Source organism: Tursiops truncatus, chromosome 13 (genome assembly GCF_011762595.2).
Source record: "Tursiops truncatus isolate mTurTru1 chromosome 13, mTurTru1.mat.Y, whole genome shotgun sequence".
Lineage (NCBI taxonomy): Eukaryota > Metazoa > Chordata > Mammalia > Artiodactyla > Delphinidae > Tursiops > Tursiops truncatus.
Window position 1 is genome coordinate 486,596 of NC_047046.1, and position 26,199 is coordinate 512,794.

The 26,199-nt window shown below is 49.2% G+C and overlaps 1 protein-coding gene and 1 non-coding gene across 6 annotated transcripts in view; one reads left to right on the forward strand and one right to left on the reverse strand.

Moving 5' to 3' along the window:
- Positions 1–26,199, forward strand: part of POLE (DNA polymerase epsilon, catalytic subunit) — a 56,360-nt gene that overhangs the window by 18,129 nt on the left and 12,032 nt on the right. For all 5 annotated transcript variants that reach the window (XM_033836656.2, XM_073790847.1, XM_033836659.2 and 2 more), the window contains 25 exons: positions 615–743; positions 818–920; positions 1,012–1,158; positions 1,568–1,713; positions 5,442–5,590; positions 6,643–6,735; positions 6,979–7,123; positions 9,357–9,514; positions 9,899–10,094; positions 10,733–10,947; positions 12,432–12,534; positions 12,969–13,049; positions 13,163–13,285; positions 18,717–18,929; positions 19,133–19,342; positions 19,603–19,746; positions 21,125–21,265; positions 21,468–21,621; positions 21,698–21,804; positions 22,028–22,204; positions 22,311–22,534; positions 22,668–22,888; positions 23,139–23,343; positions 24,463–24,636; positions 25,582–25,707. In XM_033836656.2, the coding sequence (XP_033692547.1) occupies positions 615–743; positions 818–920; positions 1,012–1,158; positions 1,568–1,713; positions 5,442–5,590; positions 6,643–6,735; positions 6,979–7,123; positions 9,357–9,514; positions 9,899–10,094; positions 10,733–10,947; positions 12,432–12,534; positions 12,969–13,049; positions 13,163–13,285; positions 18,717–18,929; positions 19,133–19,342; positions 19,603–19,746; positions 21,125–21,265; positions 21,468–21,621; positions 21,698–21,804; positions 22,028–22,204; positions 22,311–22,534; positions 22,668–22,888; positions 23,139–23,343; positions 24,463–24,636; positions 25,582–25,707 (3,884 nt within the window). The remainder of the gene's footprint in view (positions 1–614; positions 744–817; positions 921–1,011; positions 1,159–1,567; positions 1,714–5,441; positions 5,591–6,642; positions 6,736–6,978; positions 7,124–9,356; positions 9,515–9,898; positions 10,095–10,732; positions 10,948–12,431; positions 12,535–12,968; positions 13,050–13,162; positions 13,286–18,716; positions 18,930–19,132; positions 19,343–19,602; positions 19,747–21,124; positions 21,266–21,467; positions 21,622–21,697; positions 21,805–22,027; positions 22,205–22,310; positions 22,535–22,667; positions 22,889–23,138; positions 23,344–24,462; positions 24,637–25,581; positions 25,708–26,199) is intronic.
- On the reverse strand, positions 3,317–3,389 carry TRNAW-CCA (transfer RNA tryptophan (anticodon CCA)). Its single transcript has one exon. It is a non-coding gene; the product is annotated as a tRNA-Trp (tRNA).

Below are 26,199 nucleotides of genomic sequence, written 5' to 3' on the forward strand. Positions count from 1 at the left end.
TGGGGATGACTTAGAAGCTCAGAACTGCATTTACAGGGATATTTTTCACATTTCATTTAGGATTTCTAGGTGTTTGGCATTAGGAGGGTTTTTAAGCTAATAGCCTTGGCTGGAAACAGAATCTGATTCATTGGTTTATAAAGTAATGCTGGAAACAGTCTAGCATCACAGTTCAGAGCAGGTGTTTGGTCTAAGAGGGCCCGTTCTTGAGCCCATACTCACCTCTTGAAACTTCTCATCCATCAGATGAGGGATTGCTGGGATGTTGGTGTTGTGTCACACACCTGCACCATGGGGGCACTCGGGGCACCCAGGAAGTGTGGCTCTTGATAATCTAGCTGGGTCCCCTACTTGCTAGCAGATGGGCCGTGCCATGTGAGGCCACAGACTCTGCACTTTTCTCCCGAACCCCAGAGTTCTTTGGGGTGGAGGCTGCTGCTTCCCGTGATGCTGTCCTGTCTTTTCTTGCAAGTCCCCTGCACATCCAGGGCCTGGTGTTGGTGCCTGTCATCTGTCGTCCGTCTGCAACCCATGGTGCTTTCTCTGTCACTCTGTACAGTCTCCAAGTTTTCGTCTTGGTCGCCAGCCTCCACTTCTTTCCCCTTTCTCTGTAGGTGTGTGATCAGATTAAGGCCAAGCTCATCTCCCTGAAAGATGTTCCTAACCGAATTGAGTGTCCCCTTATCTACCACCTGGACGTGGGGGCCATGTACCCCAACATCATCTTGACGAACCGCCTGCAGGTGAGAGAGATTCTCACATCAGAATCAAGCTCTTTTGCCCAAACCCTAATTGCTCCCTTCCTGTCCCCTCACAGCCCTCTGCCATGGTGGATGAGGCCACCTGTGCTGCCTGTGACTTCAACAAGCCTGGAGCAAACTGCCAGAGGAAGATGGCCTGGCAGTGGAGGGGCGAGTTCAGTGAGTGTCCGCCCTGGGTGGTGCTGCTCAGCAGGGAGCCCAGCAGGGGCTGGGTCTCTATCACACACTCTCTTCCCATCACCCCTCCCAGTGCCAGCCAGTCGCAGCGAGTATCATCGGATCCAGCACCAGCTGGAGTCAGAGAAGTTCCCTCCCTTGACCCCAGAGGGCCCAGCCCGGGCCTTTCACGAGCTGTCCCGCGAGGAGCAGGCTAAATACGAGAAGCGGAGGCTGGCAGGTGAGCAGTTGGGACAGCGCGCATCTCCACAGACTGCGTTTTCTCTGACTTGAGTCTTCGTTGGGCTGTGCTGGTGTGTCACCCCTTGAGGTCAGTCGAACCAGTTGTTGAACTAGATGAGACCACTGGGAACTAGTTCTTCCTATAGGCTTCTTTTTGTCATTTATCCTTCGGTGCGTGTTCAGCTACCAAACCCTCCCTGTGGTCTTCATGTGTTTGGTCCGTTCATACGGGGCTGCCGCTGCTTTGATATGCTTCGCTAGCACGTCTTTCTGAGTTTTCTGCTCCTTCGCATTAACCTAAAAAGCCACGTTTGTTGGCATCCATTGCCTAGCTTTCTTGGCTGTGTCCAGGAGGCCTGTCTGCTGTGTGGAGTCTCACGTGCCCCCTACTCTCAATTGTGCCTCAGATTACTGCCGGAAGGCATACAAGAAAATCCACGTGACCAAGGTGGAAGAACGTCTTACCACCATCTGCCAGCGGGAGAACTCCTTCTATGTGGACACAGTGCGTGCCTTTCGGGACAGGCGCTACGAGTTCAAAGGTCTCCACAAGGTGAGGCTGACCTTTGTGAGGTCGGAACAGAGTCTAGTTTCTGAGGTGAAAATCCTTGCTTGGCGCTGTCTGGATGTGTTACTCCCCACCTCTGGGCTGGTACCTGCATTCAGACAATAAATGTGCAGTTGTTCTTAACTTTGAAGAATTAAGGGCCTGGGGCCTCGCAACTATTCTGAATGATTGCTTTTAAAGTAATTGTCTAGAGCAGTGGGTCAGCAAACTATGGCTGGGCCAGTCATTTTTATAAATAAAGTTTTATTGGAACTGAGCTGCATTTGCCCGCAGCAGAAACTGAGGCCTGCATGTGTACAGTACACACCATGTGGCCCTTTACTTTGCCAACCTCTGACCAGGAGGAGTGAGGGGGGTGTTTTTACTGACATGTTTGATCCAGGATTAGGATTAGGATTAAGGGAAATACATAGAAATACATAGCAATACCTCAGTTGTAATATCAACAAATAATTGTGTTCTATTTAAGCAAATCATTTTTTTCTGAGAGACCTTCCTTCACTGCTAGACTCAGTGAGTCTTCACATCCCACCCTGCCTTGATAGACTGTCATCATTGTGCTTTATTATCATTTTTAACTTTTTTGGCTTTTTATTATGATAAAATATACACAACATGAAATCTAACATTTTTAAGTGTACAGTTCAGTGGCATTAAGCAAATGCACATTGTTGTGCAGGTATCACCACCATCCCTCTCCAGAACTCTTCATCTTGCAAAAATGAAACTCTGTTCTACCTTAACAATAACCCTCCATTCTGTACCTTCTGTGGACTTTGGTCACTCTAGGGACCTCATATAAGTGGAGTCCCACAGGATTTGTCCTTCTGTGACTAGGTTATTTCTCTTAGCCTAATGTTGTCAGGGTTCATTCATGTTGTAGCTTATGTCAGAATTTCCTTTTTAAGGCTGAATAATATTCCATTGTATGGACATAACACATTTTGTTTATCCAGTCGTCCATCGGTGGACAGTTGGGTTGCTTCCATGTTTTGGGTATTGTGAATATTTCTGCTGTGAATTATTCACCCATGGTGTACAGGCATCTCTTTGAGATCCTGCTTGCAGTTCTTTTGGGTATATATCCGGAAGTGGAATTGCTGAATCGTATGGTAATTGTATTTTTTTTCTTAAAGGAGAAAAATTTTATTTTACTTTAAAATTTTTTAAAAAATATTCAATAAGAGCTTCAGAACTCTTTTTTCTTTTTTAAATTAATTAATTTATTATTTTTGGCTGTGTTGGGTCTTCGTTTCTGTGTGAGGGCTTTCTCTAGTTGTGGCGAGCGGGGGCCACTCTTCATCGCGGTGCATGGCCCTCTCACTATCGCGGCCTCTATCGTTGCGGAGCACAGGCTCCAGACGCGCAGGCTCAGTAGTTGTGGCTCACGGGCCCAGTTGCTCCGTGGCATGTGGGATCTTCCCAGACCAGGGCTCAAACCCGTGTCCCTTGCATTGGCAGGCAGATTCTCAACTACTGCACCACCAGGGAAGCCCTACTTCTAAATTTTTAATTAATTTATTTGGTTGTGCTGGGTCTTAATTGAGGCCCGCTGGCTCCTTAGTTGCGGCATGCGTGTGGGATCTAGTTCCCTGACCAGGGATCGAACCTGGGCCCCCTGCGTTTGGAGTGCGGAGTCTTAACCACTGGACCACCAGGGAAGTCCCGGTAATTGTATTTTTAATCTTTTGAGGAACCACCATACCTTCTCACTTTATTTTAATTAAACTATTGAGTTACTTGTTCATCTGTCTGCCTCCTCAGAGTGCCGAAAGTGTAGTGACTGTCTTGTTCTTTAGAGTCTAACATATTACCTGGCACATAGTAGGCACTCAATAAATTTCTTAATTTTTTTTGTTCTTTAAATACCAGACCTTTAAAAGAATTTCTTCTCACATTGGACGGGGAATTTGCTGAAATATTTATGACCTTCTTTGCATTTCTTTATCAGTTGCTCTTACTAGGGACCTCCTGAGTAGCTCTTGTTTCCCTAGTTAATAAGACACAGATGGGCCTGGCTTCTTGTCCTAGGGTACCTCAGGACGGCCATTCGCATCGCGGAAGCTTGGCAGTGCGGTGTTGCCGGCCCCCCACACTTCCTGTTAGCTGAGACTCGCTTCATTTCGATGGAGCAGGGGGAGCTAAGCTGCCAAACGCCAGCCTCACAGCTGCTGGGGCTGAGCTGGGGGAGCTGAGCTGCCTGTCGGCCTCCTTGAGGCTCAGCGTCCCGGGAGGTACAGCCTGTGTTGACACGAGGGCCAGGTGTCACCGTGTCGAGCCTCCCACCCCGACCCCGGCTGGCACTGGGCGCTCCTGGAGTCCTGCGTGCCCCCTCCCCACCCCCTCAGCACTAACAGCCTGATGTCTTCCCGTGTGATACAAATCCTGGGAAGCCTTTCATTCGCTCAGCACGTTTACGGAGTGCCTGTTATGTGCCCGACATTCTTCTAGGTACTGAAAAGGTATCAGCTGGGGGAGTAAAGGTGAAATGTTCTGAGATGCAAGGAGAATGTCCGGTGTTTGACCACTGTGACAGCATGTAGCCTAGCAAACGGAAAGAAATGCTGCTCGGGCAGGAAGTGAGTTCATACGCCCCCGAGCGTCCATGTCTGTCACCGTCCCTAGTGGCTGTGTCTACTTTATTGAGGTAACATTGACGTGGGATAAATCTGACCCTTTCAGGTGGGCAGTTCTATGGATTTTGACAAACGCATACAGCTGTGTAACCACCACCACAGTGATGAGAACATTTCCTTTGCAACCAATTACAGTAGCACACGGTCCTGGTTAGTGTTGCGGTGTCCATCTTCCACCGCTTGGTCTAGTGTCTGGTAAACAGTTGTGTGTTCATAAGTATTGGCTAAGGGGTAAATTGTTATTCTAAGATGTTGCCTCTAATGACGTGCACTTTGCTTTCAGTCAGTGGTTTGTGAGTTACGTAGTTTGAGAGACCCTGTCACTCAGCTTGTCCAGTCTATTAATAAGAGAGTAAATGGAATAACAGGACTTGGACTGGGAGCCCCTGGGTCTCTAGTGGAGCGAAACCCCTGCCTCTGTCACTGGTCTTCAGGCGTGGATTTCATCCCCTTCTCCAGGTAGCTGCCGGGTTCTGGGTTCTGTCCCAGGAGGCTGAAGTTGCCCCACGTCTGAGGTGTCCAAGTGCGTTGTTGCTGTCATAGAGTATTTTCTCCTAGGCCATAGTCTCACAAGAAATAAAAATGTAATATCAATATATTCCTTTGTGTTCAGCATTCCTTTCAGGATATCTGTCTTACATGGGGCAGTTCTAGATTGAAGGTGATTCTGGATTGGTGAGAACCAAGCGTGCCGACCCTGTGAGGAACAAGTTGACGTTTCCGTGTTAAGTTTCTCGGGTGTGATAGCAGTATTGAGGTTCTGTGGGAGAGTGTGCTTGTTCCTGGAAGTTGTATGCTTAGGTATTTAGGGGGCTCTGGTCATGAGAGCTACATCTTCCCATTGTTTGTGCCGAGAGAGAGAGAGAGAGAGAGAGAGAGAGAGAGAGAGAGAGAGAATGGAATAAAGGAAATATGGCACAGAATATCAACAGTGGCCCCTCTTGCATATGGTCTTCACTCTACTTTTTTTCAAGTTTCCTATAGACTGGAGATTTGCAACATAGTAAACCTTGGGCCACTGGCCATAGAGAATGTGAGCTGTAAGAGTGGGGGATGATCACCTTGTGTGGGTCTCAGGTGTGGAGAAAGAAGCTATCTGCGGCGGTGGAGGTGGGAGAGGCAGCGGAAGCAAAGCGCTGCAGGAACATGGAGGTCCTGTACGACTCCCTGCAGCTGGCTCACAAGTGCATCCTCAACTCCTTCTACGGCTACGTCATGCGCAAGGGGTAGGCTCCTGCCCGGGTGCCTGGTGGGGCCGGTGGGGCTAGTGGACGAAGGGAGGAGCTGAGATGCGTGGGGCCCATGGGCACGAGTGAGAGGGGAGAGGCAGGGCCCCAGTTCAAGGAATGTGGCAGAGCAGGTTGGGTAGGGGTGGAGGTCACGCTGGCTCAGAGGGTCCTGGGCATCAGCGGGGTCAGTACTGCTGGGCGTGTTCTTCTGAGCATCCTGGGCTGCAGACAGCGGTGTGGTAGTTTCTGGCATACGACCAGTGAGGGGTGTAAATAAAGCCTTCTGAGAAGTCGAGAAAGCCAGGGCCGGGTGTCCTAAAGCCCCATAGAGACTGTGCCCATGATCAGAGGCCAAAGGGAGATGAGGCAAGGTGGGGCCTGTGTCCATTGTACCGACAGCCAGGTGGGTGGGGGCCTCGGGAGAGCAGGTGATCGAAGGTGAGGCCTAGCCCCTGTGGTTGGAGACTGGGAGGGTCGGCATGGTGGCCTGGAGAAGGGGAAAGGTGGTGATGGGGCCAGGGACTGGTCTGAGGGGGAGAGGCCTTGATTCTCTGTTGCTGCTTTTTAATGGCAGAGAGGGAGGGGCTGAGAGCAGGGCTAGAACCAGAGCAGAGTTCCCTGGGGCAGGAGGGCCTGGCCTCAGGTCGCTTGACACCTCTGAGACCCGGTGTGAACACTGAGCCAGGTGGGCTGGTGTTTTCCCTGAGAAGTCAGGGGATGAGAGTGGGCTTTGGGAAAACGGAGGAGGCGTGAGACGGTGCTGGGGAGAGTGGGAGGGGACTCAGGGACACACGGCCATCTGGCTGGTATTGAGAGTCCTGCTGAGCTGAGGTTGTGAGCTGTTGCAGTGGCAGCATGTGGCATCCTTCCAGAACTTTCCTGAGCGGAGCCCTGCACCTTGAAGTAGGAACAGAGGAGTGTCCTCAGCACAGAGCTAAATTCAGCCTTAGTTCTTCCCTGCTTCAGATGTCCCCTCCTCCCAGCCCCAACTCTAATGACCCTCTAGAGGGAGCCCCTCCCACCCCCTCTGCTGTGACTGTCCCTCCCAGGGCCCGCTGGTACTCCATGGAGATGGCTGGCATCGTCTGCTTCACGGGGGCCAACATTATCACCCAGGCACGGGAGCTGATTGAGCAGATTGGGTGAGTGCTGCACCTGGTCAGCTGCTGAGGCTGGGTGGGCCGCGGCCTGGTGGGGAGGCCGGATGGCTGGGGGAGAGAAGGGACAGGTTGATGAAGATAGAGCTGGAGAGGGGCAGGTGTTTCGTTCTGTGGGTTCACGACCGGGGGAGCCTTGTCCACCGTAAGGACTTGACAAGGGGGTTCTTGCTCTGTAGGCGTCGATGTCCACCATCCATGTGGTCTCATTTCTCTGTTTCCCTGAAGGAGGCCCTTAGAGCTGGACACAGATGGAATATGGTGTGTCCTGCCCAACAGCTTCCCGGAAAACTTTGTCATCAAGACGACCAGTGTGAAAAAGCCCAAGGTGACCATCTCCTACCCTGGGGCTATGTTAAACATCATGGTCAAGGTGAGCCTGCGTCTCCAGTAGGGGGCTACCGTCTGGGCTTGGCTTCCTCGTGCCACTGCTCTGACGGGGATTTGGGAAAGGGGGCTGGGCTGGCTGTCACTGACATGCTCCCATCCTGACTTCAGGCCTCCCTGTCTCCAACGTTCAGATTGTTTTTCTCTAGCCTGAGCATCTGTCCAGAAAACGCTATGCTCAAAAGTTACCTGAGTCTACATTCGCCTTCAGCGTAATACCCAGACTTACAGAAAAAATGCAAAAATAGAATAGAGAATTTCTGTATATCCTTCAGCCTGCTTCCCTTAATGTTAAGTAAGATCTTTTATAAACCGCAGTGTAATTGTCAGAATTAAGAAGTCACCTTGGCACCACACCGTAACTCAACTACAGCTGTATTTGGATTCCCCACTTTTTGTGCACTGCGTTTGGGCGTCCTGTCTCCTTAGTCCCCTCCAGCCTGGCAGCCCCTTGGTCTCTCTGGTCTGTTATGACCAGGACACTTCGATACTGGTCAGGTGCTTTGCTAACTGAGCCTTAATTTGAATTTGTCTGTTGTTGTTTGTTATTAGACTGAAGTTATTTGGGGTTTTTGGAGGAACACTCCAGAGTACATGCCCCGTGTTAGCATTCTGTCAGGGCATGGTGTTGGGACCTGCACTCCCGCTGCCTGCTGGCTTCCCAGTGTCGCGTTATTGGAGTGAGCCAGTGAGTCCACACTCCCAGGAGGAGTGGCAGAGTCTGGCCACATAGCAAAGCCACCACTGTAATTAGTAAAGACAGTGGAGGAGATACTTTCGAGATTCTGCAGATGTGCCGTTTCGCTTGGAACCTTCGCCCCCTGGTTTTAGCGCTAGCAGTGGTCTCAGCAGTGGTTACAGCAGGCATCACTCTGCCCAAGGCGACTCTAGTTCCCTCATTCCTTGAAAATTATTCATCGGAACCTTCTGTAAGGAAGAGCTGCCACCCTTCCCTCCCACTTACTCCCTTGCTTGTCTCTTTATTGAGTCATTTGTTAGGTCAGTGTGGGTTTGCGCATGTTTGTTCTGTTGGGCCACAACCCAGTTCTGTCCTGGCATGTTTTGTTACTCAGCTTGTTCCCCTTTGGCCGCTGGGGGCTCCTCCATATTCACCCGCGTGTCCTTGAGACATGCCCCATTCTGGGGTTTGGGTTTGGCTTTTTTTGGAGTACTTTCTTACTTCCTGGGACTACAAGACACTCCAGCCTCATCTTGTATTTCCCCTGTCCCACCCTGGAATCAGCCATTTCCCCAAGGAGCCTGGCTTCCTTTTATTGGAGAGTGGTGTTAGAAACCGAGATGGGGTCTGAGGTGTCACTGCTGCTCACAGCAGATTGGCTAGGAAATGTGTGTGTGTATAATAACCCTGCACGCATGAATGTACGTTTATTTCTCTCTTTATCTGCATATATATTTAAAAATATATAACCTGAGTCTATTGATATATCCAGCTCCAATCTATTCTCTTTTCCTTATTAGTAACTTCTTTCTCCTGTTTCTAGTTTTCCTAATGTATTTATTTATTTGTTCAACCCTAGTATTTGTGTAAAATAGGTTCAGAACCATGTGTCTGTGAGCAGTAAGCTCACCAGCTGCAGTCGAGCGTTTTATCTTTAGTCTTACACCACCCAGGCAACACAAGGTTTGCCAGAGTTTCTTAAGCCAGCCCTCTGGCAGGGTTCTGTCATGCAGCGATAATGAAGTTAAGCTCGTTTGTCCCAGTCTGCAGGCTCTCTTGGGGTCACCCTAGATCCTGGTTGAATGTTTTTTAATTTGCTTACAGTAAAATTCACTTTTTACAGGGTGAGGTTCTGTGGGTTTTGATTCACACATAGAGGTGTGTGTCCACCACCACAGCGCAACACAGAATAGCCCACTACCCCAGAGGTTCCTGGGTGCTGCCCCTTTGTTGTCAGCCCTTCTCCTTACACCCAAGCCTGGCTCCCCAGCATGTCCTTTGTGTGCTAGTTTTGCCTTTTCCAGCGTGTCCTATGAAAGGAAACATGCGTGTGACTTTCTGGACCAAGCAGGATGCACTTCATTTTATCCACGTTGGACACGTGTCAGAACTTGATCCCTTTCTCTTGCCAAGTGGTGTCCATTGTATGGAAGAGCCCCAGCTCTTGGCTGATCTGTCCACCCCTTGGAGGGCAGCTGGTGGTTTCCAGGTTTGGACGATCACAAGTGAGGCTGAGCCCCTCTTCATTCTTGCTGTGCAGGAAGGCTTCACCAATGAGCAGTACCAGGAGCTGGCTGAGCCTTCCTCGCTCACCTATGTCTCCCGCTCAGAGAACAGCATCTTTTTTGAGGTTGACGGACCCTACCTTGCCATGATCCTTCCAGCCTCCAAGGAAGAAGGCAAGAAACTGAAGAAGAGGTAGGAATCCCACAGACTTTATGCTTAGGAAAGGAAATGGATAGACTAGGTTTAACAACTCCTCCAGGAAGTGGACCAGGAGCCAGGATGGGAACAGACCTCAGTTCTAGTTTTTTGGCCTTTTTGATTCAATTTGGAAAGCTGTTCTCGACACTGATGCTACCAACTCTGTTCTCCACCTGTTATATTCTGGTTCTACAGATGTCATTTTTAGTTTGGAGAAGTCATTTTTAGTTTGGAGAAGCATAAACCTCAGGATGGAGAGATGTTTGCTGCTTGATGGATGCTGGAGGGGTGGGTAAGAGCAGGAGGAAGGCCGAGGGCGAGGAGAAGCAGCCAGCATCCCAGGCTTTCCCTCTCTGCTGTGCTTGCCTGTGTTTCTAGGTATGCCGTATTCAATGAGGATGGTTCCCTGGCTGAGCTCAAGGGCTTCGAGGTCAAACGCCGTGGGGAGCTGCAGCTGATTAAAATCTTCCAGTCCTCAGTATTCGAGGCCTTCCTTAAGGGCAGCACCCTAGAGGAGGCGTATGGCTCTGTTGCCAAGGTGGCCGATTACTGGCTGGACGTGCTGTACAGCAAGGTAAGGCCACCGTCCTCACCTGGCTCTGAGGGTCCTGCAGTCAGAGAGGGTCCTGGTGAGCAAGGTGACAGGTGAACTCAAGGCTAATAATTCTGATGGGCTCCCACTACTTCCTTAGTTCCAGGGCCTCTCAGAATCCCCCCTTAACTTCTATAATCAGTGACAGAATTCTGTGAAGGAAACAAATAGCATGATAATGAACGAATTGTAAGCTGTTTGTCCTCAGATAGGCCCCCTGGACTCCTCATCACTGAAGGAAGCTGCTGGCTCCTCAGCTGGTCCAGGTGCTGTCCGGCTGGCCTATGCCTCTTCTCCCTGCTGGTTCCTCCTTTCCCCATCTTTCTTTTCCTTTTAGGAGAAAAATCAATTCTCTGTCTTTTCTCTTTTTCTGCAGTCTCTGTGCTAATCGCTCAATAAGCGTTTCTTGATACTTTTCTGCACACTTTAATAAAAGGCACGGTTTTGTGTGTGGTGTAAGTGTTGCTGTGTGCTGGTGTGAGACAGCCCTATTACACTGCTGCCTTCAGCTCATCAGGCTGGAGAAACGCAGACTTTCACTTGGAGGAAAGTCTCGGGTAGCCTCACGGTGGTGCTCCCTTCCTTCTGCGTGACGTTTTGCCCACTGCCTCTTTCTCCAGGCAGCTAACATGCCTGATTCCGAGCTGTTCGAGCTGATCTCTGAGAACCGTTCCATGTCTCGGAAGCTGGAAGATTATGGGGAGCAGAAGTCTACGTCCATCAGCACGGCCAGGCGCCTGGCTGAGTTCCTGGGGGATCAGATGGTGAAGGATGCAGGGCTGAGCTGCCGCTACATCATCTCCCGGAAGCCTGAGGGGTCTCCGGTCACAGAGAGGTAAGGGTTTCCAGTGTTAAGGAAGGAATTCCTTAAGGGTCTCGTATGCTCACATTGAAAACCTGCATCTGTTGTGGAACCTCTGTCCTTCCATAGAGAGATGAGCTTCCTTAAACAGTACAGGGAGGGATTTCCCTGGTGGTGCAGTGGTTAAGAATCCGCCTTCCAGTGCAGGGGACGTGGGTTCGATCCCTGGTCGAAGAACTAAGATCCCACATGCCGTGGGGCAACTAAGCCCGCATGCCGCAGCTACTGAGCCCGTGCGCTGTAGAGCCTGCTCGCCGCAAGAAAAGATCCCCTGTGCTGCAACTAAGACCTGATGCAGCCAAAAATAAATAAATATTTAAACAAACAGTGTAGGGATAGTCTGGATTTAGAAAAGGGAGGAACTAGGCCTCAGACCCCCTGCAGATCAGATGACAGGAAGGCTTTCTGGGGCCCTGGTGGGACCCCTGAGAGAGCATGGTGAGCCCATCCACCTGGAGCTCGGAGAATCTGGGTTCTTGGGAGACCAGACTGAGAGCACCCTCTCAGTCAGGCATAGGGGAGTGGGGATGTCTTGGAGGGTCTGCTACGATGGGCCCCATCACAAGGTCCATTTCAGGTTTAGGACAGGACTCCGGATCACTCACACCCCCGAGGAGACTGATGCTGTGCTTTTCGAGTTGGGATGATTGAATCACAGCTACGTGTTACATCACTGATAGAGCAAGAAAAGCAGACTGCAGGGCGACACATGCAGTGTACTTCCACCTGTTTAAGTTTACACACATAGAAAGTACTCTTATTTTTTTATGGGTACACAAAATAGTTCTATAAAGCATGCATGGGATTGATAAACACCAAGAAAAATATGGTGTTTACTTCTATATGAGGAGGGTCAGGAGAGCTGCACTGGGGACTTCATCGTCATCTTTATTTTTTCATCCGTGAAATAAAAACGGCAGGGCCAGTTTGATAGGACTGGGTGGTGGGTGCACAGGTGTCTGTTGTGTTCTAAGTTTCTTCATGATATTTCACAATAACAAATACTTCCTCCAATGAAAGAAAGGGGTGGTGACAGTTGCCCTATTGCTTTGCTAATGATGTGAAAACTGGCTTCGTTTTCGGGTGAGCAGGTGGCTCTCTAATATTTTACCCAATGAATAATTACATACATGCACATGAGTATATAACTTATGTAAGGACGCTTGTATAAATAGCTCTGTTAACAGTGGCCAAACACAGACCAGATGGCCAATGGTAGGGGATTGTACATTAAACCGTGGTATTTTAATATGATGAAGTATTCTTTAGTTATTAAGTATGATAAACATCAGATACAGGTGTAGTTTATACAAATAACTACAGTGAATAGAAACATAGGTTACAAAGTAGGTCATAATAACTTATTTCCATGTAGAATATGTGTGTACTTGGTAAGTGCTATGACCTGGTTTAGGGAGGTTTTCACATTGTTGAGTTTTGTGTCTCTTCTTGCCCAGGGCCATTCCACTCGCCATTTTCCAGGCAGAGCCCACGGTGAGGAAGCACTTTCTCCGGAAATGGCTTAAGAGTTCTTCCCTTCAAGACTTTGATATTCGGACAGTGAGTGCTGGTTTTTTCCTACTCTCAGAAGTTTAGGAGGAAAACTAGACAGGGCAGAGTATCCCTGACTCAGGTCTCCTTTTTGGCTGGAGACTTCACTCTTGATTTCCTCCTTTCTGTTATGTAATGAATGAGGAAATAGTTACATTTTAGGGCAAAACTGGAGAAGCTAAATGTTGGGGAGGCCCGTTTAACTGTTCTCTTGGATGGACCAAGGCTTGGGGTCTGGCACAGGCTTCCAGTGCTGGCTTGGCCCCCTACCAGCTCTGATCCCGGGAGAGTCGTTTACACTCTCCACTTCAGTTTCCTCCTCTGCGAAATGGGACCTTTTACCTTAGAATTTCTGAGAGGGTTAAGTAAGACACGTGAAGCATGCCGCCGCTGCTGCTTTTCTCTCGCACACCCCGCTTGTTGCTGGCTTCCTGCGCGCTCAGATTCTGGACTGGGACTACTACATCGAGCGACTGGGGAGTGCCATACAGAAGATCATCACAATCCCTGCGGCTCTGCAGCAGGTGAGGTTGAGAACTGGTGGAAACAGGGCGCAGTGTGACCTAAAAGCTACAGAAACCTGGGCCTGGCCCAGACTAACAGCATCAGACAAGTGATCGATCTCACCTTTATGTAGGTGAAGAACCCAGTACCACGTGTCAAGCACCCTGACTGGCTGCACAAAAAACTGCTGGAGAAGAACGATGTCTACAAGCAGAAGAAGATCAGTGAGCTCTTCGTCCTTGAGGGCAAGAGACAGGTAATGGGGCCTGGCCCAGGCCAACAGAGGCTGTGACGGTTGGTGCTGGGCAGTGTCCCACGGGCACACAGGGCACCAAAGTCTCCACACTGCTGTCCATAATTTTGGATTCCTTCCATTCAGGCATTTACAATGTTTTTTTTCTTTCTAAAAATGTACACATTGATACTTTATCCTTTAATTCCTCCCAATGTTCTTCTTTTGTGATAAGAAACTTTGTGAATCATCAGTTTAGGGTGAAGAACTATGTGTAAATGGAGGATATACTAATTAGACTCAGTAACTTGGAATGCATCACTATACCTTGAGACCTCAGTTGTCTAAACTGTAAAAAAAAAAAAAAAAAAAAAATTCTGTTAGAAACTCCAAAAAATACTGAAGACAGTATAATGAAAAGCACAGCTAAAATCAGAAGAGCAAGAAGAAAATTCTGAGGTGCTGAAAATGGAAAGTGAGCTTCAACCAGAGCAGTAAACAAACTCACCTGCTAAAAGCAGACTCTCAGGTTGAATTTTTACAGTCTAACTATCTTATTTATAAGAGCTATACTTAAAAGGGCTCAAAATGATTAAAAGGATGAAAAAACATACATATCAGGTAAATATTAACCAAAACAAAGCTGATGGAGCTACATTAATGCCAGACCAAAAAACTATTTAGGCCAAAAAATACTAGTAGGGATAAGGGTGGAATCAAACTATACTGAAAACCACAATTCACTAGAAATATATAGCAATTCTAATAGCTTAGTTTCAAATTAATTAATGTAAAAATTACCTAAGGTAGAAGAAATTGACATGTAAGCAGTTTGGGATTTTGACACACCTCTCTCAGTTGATAGATCTAGCAGACCAAAAACTAGTAAAAATGTGTACAGTTGGAATGACACAATTGCTAACTAGATTTAGTAGCTAACTAGATTTAGTTAACAAATAGAACCTTGCACCCAGTAATTAAAGGATACACATTCTTTTCAAGAACACCTAAAATAAGACTGTCTGTATGCTGCAAAGTGCATTGCGACAGATTCCAAATAATTTATATACAGACCATATTGTTTGGAAACTAAAAAGAAACACATTTATAAGTAACTCATGGATCAAAGAAGTCACAATGGAAATTAGAAGTACTTACTGAATGAAAATACTATCAAAATTTGTAGTATGCAGCTAAAGAGGACTACAAATAACACATAATCTATTTAAATGCGTATAATAGAAAAGAAAAACCAGTAGAAAATTAAGTAAGCTTATAGCTGTGAAAAATTCGAAAACAGTAGAGTAAACCAAGAAAGTAGAAAGAAAGAAGTTATAAAGGCAAGAGCAGAAATGAACGAACAAACAGTAAAACCAAAACCTTGATCTTTGAAAAGACTTATGAAATAGACAAATCTTTGTCAAGATAGGTATTTCAGGTTTTGTTTTAATGAAAACATTATCATTGCAGATATAATAAAGCCTGAAAATAAATAAGTAGTTACCTTTCCTAAACAATTGGAAAACTTAGATGGAATGGATAGTATCCTAGAAGAATTATTCAAATTAACCTAAGAAAAAAAGAGAAAAACTGAACAGAACTTTAACCATTAAAAAATGAATCATAGGGCTTCCCTGGTGGTGCAGTGGTTGAGAGTCCGCCTGCCGATGCAGGGGACACGGGTTCGTGCCCCGGTCCGGGAAGATCCCACGTGCCGCGGAGCGGCTGGGCCCGTGAGCCATGGCCGCTGAGCCTGCGCGTCCGGAGCCTGTGCTCCGCAATGGGAGAGGCCACAACAGTGAGAGGCCCGCGTACCGCAGAAAAAAAAAAAAGAATCATAATTAGAAAGAAACAAACACTGGACCCAAATGGTTTCTCAGAGGGATTTTACCGAACTTTTTAAACAAATTATTCCAGAGAATAAAAAAAGAGGCTCCTTAGCTCATTTGGTAATCTTGATAACACTTGTTACCTTGGTAACAAACTGACAGGCCAGGAAAAGGAAGGAGTGTTATAGGCCATTGGCAGTAACAAACAACAGGTACAAAAATAGTAACAAACTAAATTTTGCACCGTATAACAACAGTAACATTGTGTACAAGCAGGACTTATGCAAGGAATGGCAGGTGTTAACTTCAGAGATCTGCTAATTCAGTTAATTTTAGGAAAAATCTGTTCATCATCATCATCAAAAGAGAAGACTTATGGGATCATTTCCAATAGAGGCAAGAAAGAACATTTGATAAACTTTAATGTCTGTTCGTGATAAAACTTTGAGCAGGCAAAATCATAAAAGATGAGATGTTTCTCTGATAAAGTCTCTGTCGAAACTCAATAGCACACATCATATTTAATGGCACATTAGAATCATTAAAGTTGAGGAACAGGAGATGGATGCCTGTTACCATCACTTCTATTCAAAATTGTTTGGAAGTCCTGGCCAGCATAATTCAACAAGGAAAAGAAGTTAAATTTTAAGGATAGAAAGGCATAAAACTCGTCATTTGCAGGTGATATAATTGTTAACACAGAAAATGTAAGGAAACCCAGGAATTGTTTTAACTAATAAGACATTTCAGCAAGATCATTAGATACAAAGCTGATATATAAAAATCTGTAGCTTTATCTTATACTAGAAACAATTAGGATTTTGTTGTTGTTGTTGTTGATTTTTGGCTGCGTTGGGTCTTTGTTGCTGTGTGCAGGCTTTCTTTAGTTGCAGTGAGCGAGGGCTACTCTTCATTGCGGTGTGTGGGCTTCTCATTGCAATGGCTTCTCTTGTTGCAGAACATGGGCTCTAGGCGTGCGGTCTTCAGTAGTTGTGGCGTGTGGGCTCAGTAGTTGTGGCTCTTGGACTCTAGAGCACAGGCTCAGTAGTTGTGGCACATGGGCTTAGTTGCTCCGTGGCATGTGGGATCTTCCCGGACCAGGGCTCAAACCCATGTCCCCTGCATTGGCAGGCAGATCCTTAACGACTGTGCCACCAGGGAAGGCCGGCATGCAGGATCTTAATTCCCCAACCAGGTATTGAACCTGCGCCTCCTGCAGTGAAAGGCGGATTCTTAACCACTGGACCACCAGGGAAGTCCTGCAAAAAGTTTTTTCATGTAACTTGAAAGTCTAATCCTAAAATTCATATGAAGAACAAGTATAAGAAAAACAAAAACAATTTTGAAGATTAACAAGAGGAAGCTTGTCTTAGTATGTAACAAGACACACAAGAAAGTCTTATTAAGGCAAGACCATACAGCAGTAGCGCTAATAGGTACCCTAGAAACAGATCCAAATACGTATGGGAGCTTGGTCTGTCACAGAGGTAGCGTTATACATTATTAAGGAGAACGGAGTGCTTATTCAATAAATGATACTGGGGGAAATGTTTTTTCATATTTCAAGAAGTAAGTAGCTATCTCACACTGAGTATGAAAACAAATTCCAAATACAGATCTAAATTGAAAAAGAAAACAACTGTTTAGAAAAAAACACAGGAGGCTATCTTTATGATGCTGAGGTAGAAAGAGCTTCTTAAGGCATGCATAAAAGATGATCACAAAGGGAAAGACAGATACATTCAATTAATTAAAATGTAAATTTTCTGTAGTCTGAAACAAGAATGGCAGAACGTTGGTATTTATTGAATCTGAGTTATAAGAACCATGGATATTCATTACTTTTGTAATTTTTATAATAAAAAGTAAAAAACACACACTTTTATAGTACAGAAGTCACCATAAAGAGACAAGTCATAATTCGAAGAAGATATTTGGAATGTACGAAAGTTAGGAATGGTCCATAAGCATGTGTATATTTTTCTGTTGCTATGTAGCAAGTAATCCGAGAACGTAGCAGCTTAAGGAACACAGGTGTTTTTGTTTTTTGTTTTGGCTGCGCCGGGTCTTTGTTGCTGCGTACGGGCTTTTTCTAGTTGTGTCGAGCGAGGGCTACCCTTCGTGGCAGTGTGCAGGCTTCTCATTGTGGTGGCTTCTCTTGTTGCGGCATGCAGGCCCCAGAATGCATGGGTTTTAGTAGTGTTTGCAGCGCGCGGGCTCAGTAGTTGCAGCTCGCGGGCTCTAGGGCTCAGGCTCAGTAGTTGTGGCGCACGGGCTTAGTTGCCCTGCAGCATGTGTGATCTTCCTGGACCAGGAATCGAACCTGTGTCCCCTGCATTGGCAGGTGGATTCTTAACCACTGCACCACCAGGGAAGTCCCACAGGTGTGTTATTATCTTGCACTTTCTGTGGCCTGTGGTTCTGGAATCTGGGGACAGCTTATCAAGGTCCCCTGGCTCAAGGTCTCCCACAAACTACAGTCAGGTGTCATCAGGACTGTGGTCTCATCTGAAGGCTTCCCCAGCAACTGGGGAAGGAGGTGCTTCACTCTGGTAGCTGGTGGCAGGATTCACGAGTGGAGCCGTCCTCATTTCCTTGCTCCATGGACCTATCCAGAGGGCAGGTCACAGCCTGGCAGCTGACTTCAGAGCAAGCACTGGATAAGAGCCAGAGTGCCAGCAGTTCAGAGGTCACTGTGTTTTATAATCTAATCTCAGAATGACATCCTGTCACTTTCGTTGTAATCTGTTCATTTGAGGCAGGTCACTGGGTCCAGCCCACACTCAGGAGGGAGTCATACAGGGGCATGAACAGCTGGAGGTGGGGGTCATCAGGGCCATTTTAGAAGACTGACTGCCCCAGGGTCAACCCCACTGTCAGGTAAATGAAAAATGAAGTATTTAGATACCACATCACACCAAAAAATGACTATGGTGACACCAACTATTAGCACATGTGGGAAAATAGGAGCTTATCTGTATTTCTGGTGGGAGTGTGAACACAAGGTCTTCAGGCAGCATGTGGAAGGATGGTTGTTGACGAACCCAGTTTCTAGTTCTGAAAGAGTAGAAATTAACCATTCTTCATTTTAGAATGTCATGGATAGGTAAGCTGATTTATTTGCATAATGGAATATCCTACAGTTAGAATGAATGGACAATGTCCACATGCATCAATAGGGATCAATTTCAAAAATACGTTATTGAGTAAAACAAGTTGCAGTGGGTTGTGTACCATGTGTCTCTGTTCATATAAAACTGCAGCTTAAAGTAATGGTATATGGGTTTATAGGTACTGAGTAAAAGTTCAAAATGTGTGGGGAGTGGTAGGCACTGTGCTTGGGGGCTGGGAGGGAGAAACAGGGGGCCTTTACCTATTCTTTGCAGTATTTTATTTCTTATGAAGAGGAGAGAGTTCTGAAGCAAGCACAGAAAAATGTAAACATTCACTTCATAATGGTGATGCCTGAGTGACATTTTCTGTCTGACCTTTTCACTCTTAAAAGTTTAAAAATAGATTAGTCTGTAAATGAATACGTTTGCATACAAGTATTTTACCTTATTCAGAGGTGCACTTACGGTGATTTCTAGAGAGAGCTGTTCTAAGGCTCCTTTGGCTCTTTGTAGGTGGGCGTGGCACAAGCTTCAGAAGGTGCCCAGAGCCTTGGCGCCCCCGACATGGAGGACTTCGGCCTTGTGAAGCCGCTGCACTCGGCAGTGCCCGTTGCTACCAAGAGGAGGCGTAGCCACTGGGAGAGCCAGGAGGAGTCGCAGGACCTGGAGCTGACGGTGCCCTGGCAGGAGATCTTGGGGCAGCCTCCGGGGCTTGGATCCACCCAGGCAAGAATCCTCAGGGGGAGGAAGCAGGGACGCTGGTCAGGCCGTCTCCCTGCAGGGTCTGGGCCCTGAACTGGGCCTTGACCCCTGAGCAAGTTGGCAAGATGTACCCAGTTCTTACAGAGCACTTGGGGACTGTGGAAGGGTGTTTCTGTTTCACTCGTGCTCAACTGTATTTCCCGTCTCCTCCTCTTGCCCTATCCCAGGAAGAGTGGCTGGTCTGGCTCCAGTTCCACAAGAAGAAGTGGCAGCTACAGGCTCGACAGCGCCTCGCTCACAAGAAGAGGCGGCGTCTGGCGGGGCCAGAAGGTGCACCGAGGCCTGGGACCATCCGAGAGGGGCCCTCCACAGGGCTGGGGGGCTTCTTGCGAAGAACTGCTCGCAGCATTCTGGACCTCCCGTGGCAGATCGTGCAAGTGCGGACAGCTAGCAGTGGGAGGGCGGGACACCCCTGAGGGCGGGAGCATGGCTTATGGGAACGAAGGGGTATCTGGATGGCTCACGATCCTGGGGACCTGGTCTGGAATGGAGCAGGAAGGGCAGGGCTTTACCTTTGTGCCTCTGTGACAGGGCCTGGTGCTGGAGGCCACCTGGGAGATGGCCTGTCCACAGGTATTGAGTGCCTTCTGTGACACGGTGAGACACGCACTGTTGTGCGACCTGTGTTTCCTTTCAGATCAGCGAGACCGGCCAGGCTGGCTTGTTCAGGCTGTGGGCTGTCATCGGCAGTGACCTGTATTGCATCAAGCTGAACATTCCCCGGGTATTCTACGTGAACCAGCGGGTGGCCAAAGCGGAGGAGGGCCCTTCCTATCGGAAGGTACGGGGGGCAGCTGGCGTTGCTGATCACTGAGGTCAGCTGTCTGCTCAGCCTCTGAGGTTGTCTCCACTATGGAGGAGGCCACGCAAAGACCTAGTGAGCTTTGTGACCTTGAGCGAGGTGTTCTGGAGCCTCCATCTCCTGAGAACCTTCTTGGGATGCTGTAAAAATTAATTGAAATGGTGCTGTGAAGCGCCAAGTGAACGCTCAATGATGGAAGCTGTGGGTGTCATTGTCCTTGCTGCGCCGTCCTCTTGCATCTGACGTCCATGTAGCAGGGGAAGGACTGGGTGGACATTAGTCAGAGGCTGCAGGCTCTGTCTCCATAGGCTCTTTTGATGTTAACGGCTTCATTGGGGTCTAATTCACATGCCATACAGTTCACTCATCTAGTGTACGATTCGTTGGCTTCTAGTGTATTCACAGAGTTATGCAGCCATCTCCACTGTCGATCTTAGAACGTTTTCATCACTCCCAAAGAAACCCCGGGCCCCTTAGCGGTCTCTCCCCTCTCCCAGCCCTCAGTAAGCACTGGTCCACATTCTACCTCTAGATGAGCCTCTTGTGGACATTTCACATACGTGGGGTCCTACAGCAGGCGTCCTCCTCTCAGCTGTGGTGTCTTCAGAGGCCGAGCTCCCAGTCAGCTCCACCCAGAGCTCGTTCACTGAGCAAATGAGCACGTTTCTTGGTTGGGTGCTAGGAACCGATTAACAGGTTGATGTCTAGTTGAGGAGATGAGATTCGAGTATTGGTAACTGGCAACTAGACAGAGGAGCCTTCTGGAGAAGGTGAAACTCGATTCTGACCAGAATATTCAGCAAAATATGGATCTAGAGAGAGGACAGGGTGGGTGTTGGGCAGCAGAGGACAGATGATCTGGAATTCTGTAGCTTTCTTGGATGTGATGTGATGTAAGTTTGTAGGAGGACATCCTTCCTTGTAGGATATTTTCCCCTTTGGGCACCCCTCTCCTGCTCCCTCCTCGCCAGGATTCCCACACTCCTTTCCTAGTCTTCTGTCCAGGAAAACATGGCTTCTCTTGCGGTTTTTGCTTCCTGCACCCTTAAGGTTAAACCCAGGAGAGAAAAGAGGAATATAAAGCGGGAACACCTGCCCCTCACAGTCTGGGAGCTTGTCTGCTTTTTAGAAGCCTCGGGCAGCTTCTTGAAGTTATGCCCAGACCTTTTCATTTTACTCATTGGGAGAGATGGGCTGTAGGGGTTTACTCCATGGTTGTGGGCACCAGAGGTTCTAGGCCTGTTTAAACGATGCATGGCTGTAAGAGTGTGCGCACGTGTGTTTGCCTGTGCATTGTAGCACACATTACGACTTAGCTCAGTTGTGGGGTGAGATCTTCGCCATATTGTGTCACCAGGTGAATCGGGTCCTTCCTCGCTCCAACGTGGTCTACAATCTCTATGAGTACTCGGTGCCAGAGGACATGTACCAAGAGCACATCAACGAGATCAACACTGAGCTGGCGGCGCCGGACATCGAGGGCGTGTACGAGACTCAGGTAACTGTTTTCCCAGCTGAACTGTGCAAGGATCTATCCGGATGGAATAGAGGGAAACAAACCCCACAGAGGCATGGACAGGCTAGCAGCATTGGCTGTGGACTTCATGGACACAGTGAATTTCAGCAGCATGTCTGCCGAAGATGGCCACGGGCCTGTGCTCTCCCCCGTCAGCCCTCACACCACTCTGCCCCCCTTCCAGGTTCCGTTATTGTTTCGGGCCCTGGTGCAGCTGGGCTGTGTGTGTGTGGTCAATAAACAGTTGGTGAGGCATCACTCAGGCTGGGAAGCAGAAACCTTCGCTCTTGAGCACCTGGAGATGCGCTCTCTGGCCCAGTTCAGCTACCTGGAACCAGGTATGGCATGTGCCAGCCGCCCTTGCTTGACCCACCTCCTGCTTATCTCAGGGTGACAGGCCATATCCTCCTGCAGGGAGCATCCGCCACATCTACCTGTATCACCACGCGCAGGGCCACAAAGCTCTCTTCGGCATCTTCGTGCCCGCACAGCGCAAGGCGTCTGTGTTTGTGTTGGATACCGTGAGTTCTGGGCTAGGCTGTGGGCGAGCCTCGCTGGGGGAGGAGCATATCCCTGGGCACGGAACTCTCGCACCCCTGACCCCACTGCTGCCTTGTTTCCAAAAGCCTTCGCCCAGCAATTAGAAGTGGATCCGCAGAGGTAGCCCGGCCACCCATGTCCACTCCGGGCTGCCCACTTCCTTCCCTGTAGGGAGAGGCGCCGACCCAGCCCTTGTTTGTCTAGGTGCGAAGCAACCAGATGCCCAGCCTCAGTGCCCTGTACTCAGCCGAGCACAGCCGTCTGCTGGAGAAAGTGGGCCCTGAGCTCCTGCCCCCCAGCAAACACACTTTTGAAGTTCGGGCTGAAACAGACTTGAAGGTCATCTGCAGAGCCATCCAGCGCTTCCTGCTGGCCTACAAAGTGCGTGCCGTCGGGGTCCCACACTGCGGGAGCCCCCTCCCTCCTTCCCTCCTTCCCTCCCTCCCCCGGGCCGGGTCCACTTAGCTGTCTCCTTCCCTGCGCCCAGGAGGAGCGCCGTGGGCCCACACTCATCGCTGTTCAGTCCAACTGGGAGCTGAAGAGGCTGGCTGGCGAAGTGCCCGTCTTGGAGGAGTTCCCGCTAGTGCCTGTCCGTGTGGCTGATAAGGTCAGCTACGGGGTCCTGGATTGGCAGCGCCACGGAGCCCGGCGCATGATCCGGCACTACCTCAACCTGGACACTTGTCTGTCACAGGCCTTCGAGATGAGCAGGTGAGCCGAGTGGAGGGGTGTCTCTGCCCATCTTGGTCGTGGCTGGCCTCACGGGTCTCTGGTGGCAAGTCAGCCTTCCCCGCTTCCCTGGTCGTTGTCCCCTCTGGGGCTGGCTGACCCTGTGCCCCTGCAGGTACTTCCACATCCCTGTTGGGAATCTGCCAGAGGACATCTCTACGTTTGGCTCCGACCTCTTCTTTGCCCGCCATCTCCAGCGCCACAACCACCTGCTCTGGCTGTCTTCCACATCACGGCCTGACCTGGGCGGGAAGGAGGCTGACGACAACCGCCTTGTCGTGGAGTTCGATGACCGAGCCCCTGTGGAGGTCAACAGTTCAGGCTGTTACTCCACAGGTGGGTGGGTGAGGCGCTTGGGGGCCTGGGCTGCTGCCTCTGCCGCTTGTTGCCGTTCTGTGCTGCTGGGAACGCTCAGCCCTGTTGGGCCGAGAGCCTGGGAGCCGAGCCTGCAGGGCTCTGCGGGTGTGTGCTCTGCAGTTGGCCGCCCCCAACAGCAGCCTCAGGGATTTTTCTGAGATAGTGCTTGCTGGGGTCAGGCTCCGCACCCAGGAGGGGTCAGTGCATAAGCGGTGGTGTCTGTGTGCAGTGTGCGTGGAGCTGGACATTCAGAACCTGGCTGTCAACACCATCCTGCAATCTCACCACGTCAATGACATGGAGGGGGCCAACAGCATGGGCATCAGCTTCGATGTGATCCAGCAGGCCTCCCTGGAGGACATGATCACGGGCAATCAGGCTGCCAGCGCTCCCACCAGCTACGACGAGACGGCCCTCTGCTCCAGCACCTTCAGGTACCCAGGGGCTTGCGACCCTGAGAACATCACCTGACCTTTTCTTCTTCTTGTGCCCTCTCCTCTCCAAAGGCCGAACAACAGTTTGGGTTCTAGAAGGAGCAGTAGAAATCCTTTTATCTTCTGTCCTTGTTTCGGAAACTAAGAGCTAAGACAGTGTCAGTGGGGTTTCCCTCCGCCTTGCCAGAAACCAGCATAGGGCCAGGCTCCTTCCTCTGCTCATGGGTCTTTTGCTGCCCTCCAGGTATGGGTTGACAGTTCCTGTGGCCAGAGGCGTGCCTGCAGGAAATCGCCAGTTTACTTGGGGTGCGGGTGTGTATCGAGTATCTGCTGTGGGATGCACAGCAGGACATGCACAGTGGGTTAAGCCACACAGAAGGGGGTGCGAATTGCAGCGGTGACACGGGCAGGGAGCACGTGTGCTCTCCACAGCCCACCGGGTGATATGACTGTGGCCCGTTGTAAAGATGAGGAAACTGAGGCCCCGTGCTTGTGGTCGTGCTGCAGTTGAGGGGAAGGGTTGGTGCTCAGGAGCAAGTCTTGGGATTCAAGAATGGTTTTCTCCAACCGCCACTCCTGTTGCATTCTCACAGAAGGCGGGCAGAGCTGGAAGGAGCAGGCTGCAGGCCAGGGGGCTGGTGGAGAAGAGGCTCAGGGCCCGAAGGCACGGTGTGGTCAGGGCCGAGGGCTGCTGGGCAGGGAAGCGGCCGCTGTGTCCCGAGAGGTGCTGGCAGCAGAGCTGCCACGGGGCGGGGATGGCTGCGAGCCACCTGGGGCGACACAACCAGGGCAGTCGTGGTGAAGCAGATCGTTAGGCCCATGACTGGCCCAAGGGAGGAGGGCCCTGCAGGTCTCTGTGGTCAGTCTTCTCCTGGTTCTCCCAGCAGGTGAGGTGCCTTCTTGTGGGGCACCCCCGTCTTCTCAGCTCTGTCCTGGCACCAGCCGTAGGGAAAACTTGGAAGGTTGTGTTGAGTGTGGTGGTGTTGAGGGGTGCAGATGAGTCACAGAGGGCCGAGGAATGGATCTGAACAGTGAGAAGGGAGGGGGCAAAGGTGACAGCAAAACAGGGAAGAGCTGGTGCCAGCAACAGAGGGGGCGCCCTCTGAACCCCTCCTGCAGGATCCTGAAGAGCATGGTGGTGGGCTGGGTGAAGGAGATCACGCAGTACCGCAACATCTACGCCGACAACCAGGTGGTGCACTTCTACCGCTGGCTCCGGTCCCCGTCCTCGCTGCTTCACGACCCCACCCTGCACCGCACGCTGCACAGCATGATGAAGAAGCTCTTCTTGCAGTGAGTGCTGCCCGTGGCCTTCTCCGGGCTATGCTGATCCCTCAGTCCCCAAGCCAGAAAGATGGCAGTCAGCACCTCTGGGAGTCAAGAGCCCACTTGAACCATAGCGATCAGATGGGTCCCAGGAAGAGCTTAGCTGCCATCGCAGCTTCCAGAGACACGCTGTGCGACGCATAGTCTTTGTTGCTTTTTCATAAGTCATTGTACACTGTGCTTACTGTTCTGCACCTCGCTTGCCTTCGTTAACAGTAGATCTTAGAGAGCTGTGTGTGGATGCACCACGCTAATGGACATTTAGGCTGCTTCCACAACTTTTGCTGTCACAGTGACCAACGTGGAGTGGCCTTGTACGTGATGAGGTCGTGCAAACATGTCTGTAGAATAGTCTTCAGGAAGTGATGCTGTTGCAGATCTGATCGATATTATCAGATAAATCTAGATGGGTGAACACCAATTTGATCAGTATTATCAGAGAGCTCCCTGTAAAGGTCGTACAGTTCATTGTGCTATTAGATATGGTTGGGAATGTATGTCCCCACTCCAGGCCACGCCGCCATGCGGGGTATTATTGCCAACCAGATGGGATAAAATGCTCTCTTGGTATACCCTTAATATGCAGTCCTTATTATGAATGAAATTGGACTTCCTTTTCATATCCTTCGCCCATTTTTCTGTAGATTTGGGTTTTTTTTTTCCCTCATTAATTTGTATGAGTTCTTTCTAGATAAAAATTAGCCATTTTTCTGTGATGTGAGTTGCACACTTTTTCCTCAGTCTTTGTCTTTGGTTTTGTTTACGGTAGGGTTTTGCAATGCAGACCTCTTTGTTCTTTGTTGCTTCTGGGTTCTAAGTATGTTTTCTGCTTCAGGACGATCAGCTTTTTTCTCACAGTGTCTTCTGGTCTTCTCTGGTGTCTTGACCGTTGATTCTGAACTTGGTCTGCAGGCTCATTGCTGAGTTCAAGCGCCTGGGGTCATCAGTCGTGTATGCCAACTTCAACCGCATCATCCTGTGCACCAAGAAGCGGCGGGTGGAGGACGCCCTTGCCTACGTGGAGTACATCACCAACAGGTGTCAGCATTCCTGTACCCTTCATTCATCTGTGTCTTATCTGATCCATTCACCTGCTGCTGACAGCCTTAACGTGTCTCGTAGCATGGCTCTGTTGGTAACGAATGCTTTCTGCCTTTGGGTATCTGAAAAAGCCTTTATTTCACCTTTGTTTTTGAAGGATATTTTTGCTGGGCATAGAATTGCAGATGGATCTTTTTTGAAAGTCTTTTTTTTCTCTTTGTTTCTTTTTGGATAATTTCTGTTGTTATGTCTTTAAATTCACTGATCTTCTGCAGTGTTTAATCAGCCATTAATCCCATCTAGTATATTTTTCATTTCACACTGACAGTTTTCATCTCTAGAAGCTTGGTTTGGGTTTTATACATCTCTAGAGTCTACTTAACATGGTCAGTCTTCCCTCTGGTTTAACACATGCAATACTGTTCTAATAACAGGTTTTTTGTTTTTGTTTTGATTAATTTATTATTATTTTTGGCTGCGTTGGGTCTT